General features: G+C 34.6%; 1 protein-coding gene across 10 annotated transcripts in view; it reads left to right on the top strand.

Moving 5' to 3' along the window:
• The window catches only part of LOC145673174 (uncharacterized), a 159,242-nt gene that overhangs the window by 130,990 nt on the left and 15,439 nt on the right, over positions 1-12,813 (top strand). For 9 of the 10 annotated variants that reach the window (XM_081742626.1, XM_081742623.1, XM_081742622.1 and 6 more), the window contains 4 exons: positions 1,320-1,377; positions 3,970-4,122; positions 8,464-8,505; positions 11,858-11,974. In XM_081742626.1, coding sequence (XP_081598752.1) covers positions 1,320-1,377; positions 3,970-4,122; positions 8,464-8,505; positions 11,858-11,974 — 370 coding nt within the window. The remainder of the gene's footprint in view (positions 1-1,319; positions 1,378-3,969; positions 4,123-8,463; positions 8,506-11,857; positions 11,975-12,813) is intronic. The other variant, XM_081742627.1, reaches the window with a different exon arrangement.

Below are 12,813 nucleotides of genomic sequence, written 5' to 3'. Positions count from 1 at the left end.
TCAATTCGTTTTTGAAGCGATGTATACATTTCACAGATTTTTTAAGGCATAATAGTTATATCTGATATGCTGAGATGTAATAGGCCTAACTATTAAGCCTTATACTATGTGAGAAGTGTTTGCTAAACTATATATTGCAGCAATCATCTAGTAAGGAATATCCAACTTTATTTTCAACAGGGGTCACAAGAAAAATGACCTACAGTTGGTATCTTTGAACTGCCGCTTTTACCAATGTTAAAATGCGAACGCTTGAATGCATTTCTAATTGCGCTTTCTATACTAATTTAATGATGCTGAATTTAATGAAGCAATTTCTAAACACACTGGTCCATGGGGTCACGAGAAAAATGATGTCAAGTTTGGGATATAAATAAAGATAAATATCCTAACTCTGAGATCGTTTGTGTCGTGACTTCATTGATGAATATGTTTTAAAATAGTTCCATTAGATCATGCGTCTTCTAATTAATATAAAAAGCGCATTTGAAATGTGTCCAAGCATGGATACTTTTACCATTGGCATAAGTAGTAGTTCAAAGATCCCAACTTTGAGGAAATTTTTCTCGTGACCCCATAGACGGATATGCTTTAAATGAGTTTCATTAGATTCAGCTTCTTTACATTAGTATAAAAAGCGCAATTAGAAATTTATCTAAGCGTGGACACCTTTTACCGGTTTTAATAGCGTTAGTTCTGTAAACGATAGATATTTTTCCTGTTTTGCGGGGCGCAGTGGCTCAGTGGTAGATCGTTCACCACCGGTGCTTGGGGTTCCTGGTTCGATACCAGCTCTCGCTGTGTGGACTTTGTGGTGGACAAACTTCGTGATCGTGGGTTTTCTCGGGGTTCTCCCGTTTCCTCCCACTTTCTTCATTCCACAATTTCACTCATCTCTCATCATCACCGTCTCCTTTAGCCTAACCGGCATAACCGTGGGACGTAAAACTTAAAGATTTCATTTCATTTTCATTTTTCCTGTTTCGAAAATTCCCCAACAATTTTGAACATTGGATCAAGTATTTCGATATTATCCTATATTTAAATTTATAATAATTTACTATGTACTGCATACAATTATCACATGAGCTGTGAGTAATCAATCTTTGTGTAACGTATTTATAATGCACCTCTCTCATTTAGGGATAGTTTATCATGTCCCATCGGTGTCCACTATTCAGATGTTTTACTATATATATATATAATTGTCTATGCTAAGAACGGCCACTGTATAATATAATAAAACTACCTAATTTATATAATACACTGAATAATCATCTCACGTTTGCTTACTTAGTTTTCATTTTCTTTCTTAACAGCATGATGGCACGTTTTCCTCTAGTGTGATAACTAAATCTCGTCAGCAGCCAGGATTAGGTATGGATATAATTATAATAATATATAATATAACAGATTTGATATGTATTTCAAAAATTGCAAGTATTTTCCAATTTTTTCAAGGAATTTCTCCAAGTGGTAAACTGGTCTCAAAATACGTGGATTACGATTCAAATTAGACAAAATCACGTAAATTTACAAGAGAAGTTTGTTGAAAGTAGACGGTATTTTGCTACCTGCACTTTTATAAAAGTTATTATAAACACTGTTATGCACATGTAAGCGCACATTCGTGTAGCTATGATTGGTGTAAGAAGTTTCATGTAATAAGGTATTTTTAAAGATTTTATGTACATTTTTATTTATTTAATTATTTTATTTATATTTATTTCACAAGAATGAAAAGGCAGTGAGTAGTGTCCTAATTTTGTTCATTATTTCAGAGTGGTCTGAAATAAAGTAATTACTGCTTTGAGAAATTTCTTTGAGTGTAACCTATTTCTGTTCCTATTCTTGAGATGTGATACTGTCTACGCCGCGTTTTTTTTTTTTTTTTTTTTTTTTTTTTTTTTTTTTTTTTTTTTTTAATGTAATTTGTGGCAATATGAAACACCAATCACTTACAAAACACTGTACGTAAAAGGTGAAAACACAATGCCTTGAAATGGACTGTTTATTTGTTGAACGAAGTCCCATATACATAATATTATCGATTTGCACGTAAAACTACAAGCATGTAACAAAGTCACCAAAAGAAATACTTAATTTCATTTCAATGTTTACGCCAAATTTTCAGCAAAATGTAAAAGAAAAGACAATTTTGCAATTTTTTGTGTTCATTTTCACAAAAATGCGGAAGTTTCTTTTACTTTCAACACATGACTTAATAAACTTACAGAGTAATGATAAATACAAAATTGAAATTATCGTACTGAAAGTAATTGGAAAATGCTAAATCTTTTTTCTTTTCTTTCTGTTATTTGCAAAAAGGATAAAGATTTCAAAGCTACGTCTTAATCCCCAAATATTATGTAAGTAGTAAAATTAATTAGTAATAAAGTGTATGGAAAACATTATATATCAAAAACTAACTTGAAACTATTCTAAATAATGTTCCTTTAGCCGATATTTACAGATAAAGATCAGCGTAATCATTTAGGAAAATTAGATATTATTGACACTAGGATAAAATTTATAATTGAAAAGGAAAACAATAATTCTGTTAATTTTTTGGACATTACTTTTTTCAGAAAATTTAATAAACTCCAATCTGAAGTATACAGGAAATCTTCAGCAAGCAATATATTAATAAAAAGAAATTCAGGGCATTCGTCAACATATGGACAAACATGCTTGTCAAGGCCTTTAGATTGGTAACACTTCAGAAGGGTTTGGAATAAGAACAGAATAGAATAATAAATCTAGGGTCTGTTAATTGGTACCGTTCTGTTACGATGGAAACCAAAAGCCTATATATTTTTAAGATGAGCTAAAAATGGAGCAGGAGAAATTTGTAAACAAGACGCTCCCCCGTGCGTCTAATTTATTTTGTATCCGGGGATGTCGCACAAACTGAAGAAAATAGCTAAGATACACAATCTTCAAGTTAGTTTTAATCCCTCCTACCCCTCCGAAACTTAGAAACATCTTTAAATTAGTACAAGATTTATTTTGTGGACGAAGTTAGCCTAAGTGGTATATATCAGGCTTATTGCGCTTGTGATACCTTTCATATTGACATGACAAAAAGAGATGTTAGCACTAGAATGAAGGAGTACATTAGAGAGTCTGACGAGAAAATTTCGGGCCTACCCAAACATTTGCAGACTACGAAAGGTAGAGGTGTTACTTCGGGTCATCAATAACATCGAAAGGAAGCTTATTATGTTAGAACTAAAAACCCACTTTTGAATACTGGAAAAGAAAACCTTGAGGACTGGGATACTATTATTACGAATTATGTCAATAAAAACAAAAATTAAGACTAGAAATACTTTTAGTAATACTTTAAGAATAATAATAGTAAAACCCATACAGGAACAAAAATCGGAAGTTAAAATTTGTATATATTAGCAACAATGTGGCAAGTATGATATCATTGCTCATACAGAATATAAACTTACGGAAGTTGGAAGACATTTGGAAAGAAAAATATTACAGGACTAGGTATTATTATTTAAAAAATATAAAACAGGTGGCTTTTAGAGATAGTGCACTAACTATTATAACATTAAGAGTTTGTGTATATTTTCACACCACTATGTGTTAAACATTAACATGTGAATAACAGCATAGAGGATATTCTTAAGCCTTAGCCCTGGGAAAGAGCACCCATGGGACGTACTGGAAATATCGGCAAGAATTCTTTTAAAAAAGAAACATTATCAAGATTAGTTTTTGATATATAGTAAAACTTCTTTTACGTAAATGTGTCTATGGAACGTATATAAACTCAAATTACAGTGCCACCGTTTCATTTATTTTTTTAGGTGTCTATTAATCTACAGATGGCTAGTAATCTATGCATATCTATTAATCTACTAAGTGCGCTGTAGATAATCTGGAAATTTTCAGAACACAGATATTAATAAAAAAAATCTTATATTATTGTTATTATTTTATTTATTTCAGACACATGGGCGCTGGTGAGGTACAAGACCGATAATACTTTACATGCAGTGAGACTACGTTTTCCGTCTAAAGATGCGTTATCTAGAGGATTGAATATCAAGATGAGATGGTCGAATGGTTCCGTAGTCGACGCTTTAATATTGTATTTGGGAAGTAAGTAGCAAAAATACAGGGCGAGCCAGTTATTGCCCACATCAGTCATTTAATATTTATCGACTAGAAATTACTTCAGATGCGTACCTTAGGTTGAATATTGCACACAAGTGGATATAAAATCGGACACATTTTTTAAATAGAATAAGAATAGACCCAATGCATATAATAATGCATATCAAACTTGCATTACCTAGAAACAATGATAGAAATGCGTTTAAACTTAGGATTTAATGGAAGGATATGACGTACAAAAGATTACAACTTCAGTGAGATAGCGCATGCATAAGCCCAGCAGTGCCCCCGATTGATGTACGTACAAGCACATACCGCTACGGCAGTGATGCATGTGTGGAAACAATAGACAGAAAATAACCATATGTATTGGACCATGCAACTGTTCACACCACGGGATGCCGACATCCTGTCCATATGGTCGTGACAGACCGTACTGCGTCACTGCAGTGTTAACGTGACGCTGTAGCACGATAAAGGGTGTAGACTTGTTAAACGATCTGCTAGCTGCACGTATGCCTTTGTGTCGGCTTTCATTGATACAGAGTCACAAGCGCTTCAGGTTACAATTGGTGTGTGAGCATCGTGGCTAACGTACTGAGTAGCAAACTGTTGTATTTTTTGACGAGTTCCACTTCAACCTGTCCTACGCTATAGACTGGTCGTATATGCGTTAGACAGTATCGTGATGAACACAGTCTGCCAGCGTGCATTGTTAACGTATAGCGGCCGAGCAGCAGGTGTGATAGTATAGTGCAATATGCAGTCTCAGTTACTATGTAGTGAGGGGAAACTCGCAAGTACATAATGGAAATTCTTGTTGAGGTGATATTCTTCCTTCAGACAATTCCAGATGCCATATTTCAGCAGAACAATGCCCGGTCATAGGTATTCCGAATGTGCAAGCCGATTTCAAGAAGCGATGGTGAGCAGTTCTTCCCAGTCTTCCACGGTAACTTGACATATTGCCTGTGGAACATGTGTAGATGTGCTTGGTTCGTATTTCATTGGGATATATCACAGTATTTCAGGGAACAGTGTCGATGTTTTCTGGACTTCCATACAAGCAATATGGCAGGTGATTCCTCAGAAATGCATTTAACATCTCCTTGTTTCCATGCTACGACCAATAGAAACTTTAATTGCACCACATGGACGTTTCACTCCATACTGGTTTACCAAGGTTACATATGGTGTAAACTTCTCAAATAGCAATCATTTCGGTAATACTAGTACTTATGTAACGAATCTGTAATAGAAATTTCAATCCAAAGACAAGTTATTTCCTGGTGTAAAAGTTCTCACAAAGAGCAGTGTGATATGTATTCTTCATATGTGACCCTTATCGCTGTTATTTATTGCTTTAGACAGGAGCTTTACCTCTTGGTTATAAACAGAAAGTTACTTTCTCTTAATTCGAGTAGATAACGGTGCTTCGTCAATCTCGAAAAGTCTGTATCCAACCCAAGATCAACATACAAGTACGCGTACAAGAGGCATACTCTCCAGTCCTTTAGTTACAATCGAATATTAAATGACCACCTCTGGCGTCAGTACAAACATGAACTTACTGTGTGGACGAAACTTCGCTCAGAAATGGACCATTGACTTAGTCAGTCTCATTTGTAACTTCAGCCGAAGTACATGGTTCATTTTGGTATTCACATATGAGGTATTCCCATAGAAATAAAATTACAAACCGAAGAAGGAGAGGAACCATAAGCCATAAGAAGCAATCAGGAAATTATCAGCAAAAAATTGTGAGAAACATCCTGGTTGTGTAAGATATGCGAGACATGATTGCATTTTGGTAGGGCAATATGAAGATTGTTTTGGTAGAGCTAGCTGTTCAATTTCGTTTCGGAAGGAAATGGGTCTTCTTCACTTTACCTTTAGTCATTATGACAAGGCTTCTCTTCTTCCTGTGTCTAGCACTCATCTTTTCAGGGAAGTGTCTGACGGTTCTGCTAATGTTTGAGTTATTAGAAGTAGTCATGTACATGAAAATACGGACATTAAAAAAAATATATAAATAAATAAATAAAAAATAAACATCCTTGTTTTAGTGAAAAATGGCATATTGTATTTTCCACTACCAAAACTTAATGATAAAACACAACGTATTATTTGTCAAGCACGTACATTACTAACCACGAAAGTACATCACTGGATTTCAGAAGCATTTCCGTGTTATCCTCGAAACGTTGCTGAAACATTACTAATGATTTCAGTGTTAATGTATCCCGATAATTTAATTGCACTGTATCTATCGATATATATAGAAATAGAAAAACAATATCATATATACATATATATATATATATATATATATATATATATATATATATATATATATATATGATATTGCTTTTCTATTTCGTCACATCACCTTGAATGAAGACGTTTCCGTGGTATCTTGTCTCTTGGTATCCAGTCAAGAATTGCTTTGATACATCAATCATATTTTTTCTTGCAAAATCTCCAGCCCATCGCCACTTCAACGCATTTATTTTCTGTGAGATTTTTTTAAACGAAATCTGAATATAATTTTTTTCATTATTAAGTTTTTGGGTAATTCAAATAATAAAATAAATAATTAATAAAATGGCTAGGCTGAAATAAAATCTATACGAAATGTCCAGTAGTGCTACATTCACTTTTCTCCGAATGTTCTTTTCTTTCAGTTATGAGTAGCTTATTTAGATTTACAAGTACATATTTCAAAGACGAAGAACAATTTACGTTTCGTTTTTCCTCCAATCCTGCCTAGTAAATTTTTGAAAGAGAAGTTGGTGATTAGTTTAACATGGGTGTACAATATATCATTTTTAGAAGAGGATTGGGGGCTTTATCATAGCTTGCAAATTTTGTATTTACATTCGAAATAGAATATTAGAGCAGATGACTAGTTTTCACTTGAGAACAGGATCCTGAGAAGAATATTCGGACCCAAGAGGAACGAAAATGGGGAATGGCGGAAGCTTCATAACGAGGAACTACATAGTTTATACGGTTTACCCAACATTGTTAGGGTCGTCAAGTCTAGGAGGCTTAGGTGGGCAGGTCATGTAGCTAGAATGGAAGAAAGTAGAAACACTTTCAAAGTCTTGACTGGTAGACCCATAGGAAAACTACCATTAGGAAGACCTAGGCGCAGATGGGAGGATAATATTAAGATGGATCTCGCAGAGATAGGAATACAAAGTAGAAACTGGATGCAATTAGCTAAGGATAGAAGTCAGTGGAGAGCTTTTGTGAACGCGGCACTGAACCTCCGGGTTCCATAGGCCATAGAGTTAGTTAGTTTAGTTAGTTAGATTTTACATGTGAGTTTGTTGTTAGTACAAACGTTGAACATGAGCCACAATTAAAAAAAAAAGAAAGAAAGAAAAATTACGAAAGAGCAATGGAAAACGACTGAAAGTGGTTTCAAATGTAGATACAGAGAAGAACGAAGAAGAAAGTTAACGGACAGAAAACTAATGAGGAGGCGTTAGAAAATGTTACGGAAACACAAATACGGTACTACTGAATTCGTTTTAATTTTATGTACAAAAGAGTATAGACATAATTACTGCTAGTGACTTGACTAGTAAGCATTGTTCGTAAGCAGTTTGGTTAAGGAAATTCAGGCTTGAAGTACACTGTATGTAACCTCTGTTAAAGAAAAGTGTACATAGCTTTTTACAGGAAATTGCTCATATTCGTTTTAATAGAATGTATTGAGTCAGCTCTGTATATATTTTCATTTTTTCAATTACTGAAAATAAATAAATCTTTCAGTTTTACGTCCCACGTTTATGCCGGCTAGGCTAAAGGAGACGGCGATGATGAGAAATGAATAAAATGGTGGAATAAAGGAAGTGGGAGGAAACGGAAGAACCCGAAGAAAATCACGCATACGGTGTTTGTCCACCACAAAGTTCACTTGGCGCGAGCTGGGATCGAACCAGGGACCCCATATACCAGAGGTGAACGCTGTACCACTGAGCCGCGCGGGCCCTAGGAAATAAATAAATAATAAATTAAACTGCTGTTACACACAGAATCTAACAAAGGAGGAAGTAAAAGATATTTGCATTTCTTACCCAACTTAATATAGCAATATCTGCCATTCTTTTTTCCCAAACTAAGATACTAACGTCAGTTCAAGGGCAGTTCTATCAGGCAAATCTGGAATGATAATAGAAAACCCCTCTTCGTGTCTTTAACAATCAGGTGACAGAATTTGGGACTTAGTTACTAATTAAATATTAAGAAAGAAAACAAAATCATTTTTACATTTTCCATTTCTCATGTAACGTGTAATATATTCTTTCTTTTTAGGCAAAGAAGAGATGGTAAAGAAGAAAGCAGTTTTAGAAAAAGGTAGGATCTTACTGTTTTTTCGTGGAAGTATCTTCATTTATTCATGTATAATTTTGCTAAATTATATATACCATTATCTTGCTGCTTGCCAGGTAAGGGGGAGGGGGATGCTGAGCAAATCATAACTCAATCAATTTTGCGGCAGCAATTCCAGAGGAGTGCAGAGATGCGTTGTCCTAATGAAATAGGACATTTCTGTGAGCCACGTGTGGACGTTTGGCAGTTCGGATTTCACACAGTCCAGTAACAATGCATATGAGTGACCTGTTATTTTTCTACCATTTTACAAATAGTCATTCAAGATTATCCTTTGCGAGTCCCTGAATACAGATGCCATCACATTTTTCCTGAAGGAATGTCTTCGTCCTCTTTGGAGCAGACTCTCCGCTGTCAATCTATTGGTTCGACTGTTCTTTGGTCTGTGATGTGTAGTGGCATATCCATGTTTGATTCACAGTGACGGAAGACACATACAGCCCTGTCGATTCTCCTGAAGCAGCTTCAAATTGTCCTCGCAACACCTCACACGAGACCAATTCTGGTAGACCGTCACCTATGGCGGCTCCTATCTAGCAGATAGCTTTTTCATGTTCAGATATTCATATAAAATATAGTGCACAGTTCACTTGATATTCCCAGGACATTAGCAATTTCACACATTTTTACTCTTCTATCATCTATAACTAGGGGCACGAGTTTTTCGCACGAAGAATTTCCAAATTTCGCGTTTTGTTTTTCATATTTCACGTTTTGTCGCATTTTCCAAATAAAGTTTCGCATTTTCTAGCTCTTGTAGAAAAGATATTCCCTGACATTATTTTTTTTATAATTGTTCCTTCTATTCATAGATCACTACAGAAATAAACAATTACCCAAAAACAAAATACAATGAATATTTCACGTGACATCGTAAATTTTACTTATAGAAAATTACATTTTTTAAAAATCAAACTGAAGAAAATCAGTAATTAATCTTACTATGAGTAGGAAAGTTTTGCTATGTTCTGAAAACACATAGGCACTAGTTACATTTAAGCATTAAACATAAGCATGTTACATAGTTCCACATTTTTCTCCTTCATTGTTGTACGTTCGTTACTTATCACGAGTCCATGCTTGAAGAAAAAAATCTCTCACAATTGGCATTGCTTGTTGGAAGCCACACATATTTAAATCTTTGAAGTTTTACGTCCCACGGTTATGCCGGTTAGGCTGAAGGAGACCACATATATTTAAGTGCACTTACAACAAACTTCAAACACTCATCACTTCGGAACTTTTGTCCATTCAAAACATTCACTACACTGCATTTTCCAGACGAATCACTTGTTAAGAGTTCATAGACCACTCTGTAAAACTGCAAATACCGTACTTCGTAATCAGATGCTTACATTTTTTTTAAAAATAGCAAAGCTTTTACTTTCTTTTTTTTTTCTTTTTTTTTTTTTTTTTTTTTTTTTTTTTTTTTTTTTAACGCAAGAATGTCTGGTTCACTACTACATGCAATTACAGAAGGATCAAATAGCTTTTTCAAAGCACTATATACTACTGTAGCTTGCGAGTCTTTTCTTTGGGAAGAAAGCTTTCTGCACATTTTTTAAAGTCACATTCAACACTAGCCCTCTTTTCACTTGGTAACACACGTAAGTTTTTTCACCAGAGGCCCTGCAACATGTTCTCTATAGTCGTGTCCAAACCACCCAAAATGCACAGATCATGTCACGTTCTACCGTCAGAGGAAAACTGCCGTTTTTTAAATTAATGAAAATGTATTTTAGAACTTACGTGTTATATCGCGTATTGTTAGAAATTTCGCGCAAAACTGCTAATTTTGTGTTTTATCGCGCAATGGAAAGCAATGAAAATACACACAGAATATCTTAAAACGTCAAGAACTGAAAATTATTTAATTCTGACGCATGTCGTTTTATCGCGCATTGCGAAAAACTAGTGCCTCTATCTATAACAATATCGTGGATTTTGTCAATGTTTTCTGAAGTAGGGTCTGAACAGGCGTCCAAAATTTTTGGTGCAGATTCACCACAATGTTTGTCGTTTCAGTCTCTTTTGGGTCTTCTTAGGCGATTTCCCTTTAAAAATATATATATATATATCAACACACATATGCTCACTAAGCTGATCAGTCTGCCATCATTTCAGATATGGTCAAGTGGGGTCCTTTGACTCTCGAGTTATTGGCCATCAAATTTGGGGTTTGGACGTAATGAAATTTTCGCAAAAAAAAATATTAGGTAGGTGTGATTAAAAAAAAAAAAAAAATAGAACTTCTCTAATTTTGATCAACTTTGGCATTGTGATAGGCCCTTATGAACTTAGTTCGCCTATAAATATTATGGTGTGCAATTTTGGTTCTCCAGTTATTTGCCATTGAAGTTGAAGTTTGAATTTAATTAAGTCCAAACCCTGAAAATAACTGAAAAACCGAAGGCCTGTACAAATTTAGTAGAGTAGAGACCTTTAGTTCCCTAGTTATTGACTGCCAAATTTCAGTTTTGGACTTAACAGATTTGTTAAAGGGAAGTAAGTGGAGTTTAGATTTGCTAAAAATCAATGAATTTACTAGTGTTAGTCATCAATACTCACTTCATAGGAATGATCTCTACTCCCTGACATTCACGTTTGGTGGGTGTTGACATATGATTTAATTAATTCTAATATTTCAGCAAGAAGCAAGTCCACACTGTAAATTTTCCTCATGTGTTCCGGATTTTTTAGTCTAGAAATACGGGAATTCTATTTGTATTTCAATATTTATTTAATTTTATTTCAGTTCTCTTTGTTTACTATGAAAATATTAAAATAAGGGAAGTAGATGTATGATATAGAAGCTAACTACTGAAGTTAGTTAGCTTACTGAGGTTAGTAGTTAATTACTTTTATGCAGTTTTGTCAGATTTTATTGTACTTTTTCAAGCTTGTGGAAAAAAAAATTCTCAGAGTTAAATGGGAATATTATTCTTCCCGTGCATGTCAGTTGGCATGGGACTCGACAAGGGCAACAACGAGTTGGTTTGCGTTATTTATTTCACACATTATTTTACTTTCAACGAAGGTGTGGGGGCGATAACGCTGAAGGCATGGAGGGTGAAGATCAAGTGCGGGAAGGAAGTGACATTACGGATTATTGTCGTTACACCTCCATTAAAATGTGCGTATCTTAAAGGGGAAGAGAGTCATATACATTCTGTAAACTTAATTCTTTTCCTTAGAAGACAGGGTATTTCAGCAAGTATATAATATGATTTAATATGTGTAATAAACACAAATTTAATTTTGGTTTACTAGCACTAACGCGGGATCTTTCTAAAATCTCTGTATTTTTATTTGATAGTTATAGAGCAGGGAGCTGCGATCAACCGTTTAAACAGCATCTCTTCCAAACCTGTAAATTTAAAAGTCAAGTGCACTGATGGGAGAATAGTCGAAGTTCAAGGTTTATCTGTGGGTTGTAAGTATATTATTTATAAAGTACATATAAAATATTAAATTAAGAATTCTTGAATAGGGTTATATTAGGTTGGTGCGGATGAAATGTCAAGTTTTAACGTTTAGTGAGAAACTTAACCTCATCTACACAATACAGGAATTGATTAAGGTCACACGTCTAACGTCATAAACTCTGTACTCGTCCAGTAAAGAGACTAACTTACCTAGACAGTCAGGAGATAGTGTGTTGTTGAACACGGTCGTATGAAAGTGCACCATGGAAGATACACAATTGCAAGTGATGTTTCATTACGAATTCAAATTGGGACATTCAGCACAGCAAACCACAAAAAATATTAATAGTGCACTTGGGCCAGGAATATATTGGCCAGGAACCTAGGACCTGGTTCAGATATACTTTTTCTGTGACGACGACTCTCAGGAGCCGATTCTGAAATGGGTGTGGTTCTCAACGTTTCGATTCATTTTCAAGGCACTTTGTATGGTCCAGATAATGTTTTTATGAACATTCCTGAGAAATACGGACAGTTCCCGAGTTATGCCAATTCGACATACGTAAATTTATACTTAGGTAAGAGATTTCCGATATATGTAAAATTTACGATCGGTAATTACATCTGAATAAGAAGTAGTAAATTATTTATTAGTAAATTTACGGTGCACGATTTAGTACCCTATTTGTAAAACATACTATGCAATTGAGGTTTCTTGCATTGCAGTATTATTAAACAGTAGGCCTATTTTTGGATTTTGTTTCATATGTGTTTGCGACAAATTTTAGCTTATGGTAAAAAATCGACTTCCGCAAAGAGTCCGAGAACAATCTATTTACGTAAATTG

The sequence above is a fragment of the Thermobia domestica genome, chromosome 16, assembly GCF_964235325.1.
Source record: "Thermobia domestica chromosome 16, izTheDome1.hap1.1, whole genome shotgun sequence".
NCBI lineage: Eukaryota > Metazoa > Arthropoda > Insecta > Zygentoma > Lepismatidae > Thermobia > Thermobia domestica.
The sequence above is the reverse complement of the archived record's forward strand: the minus strand, read 5'-3'. Positions and strand labels throughout refer to the sequence as shown.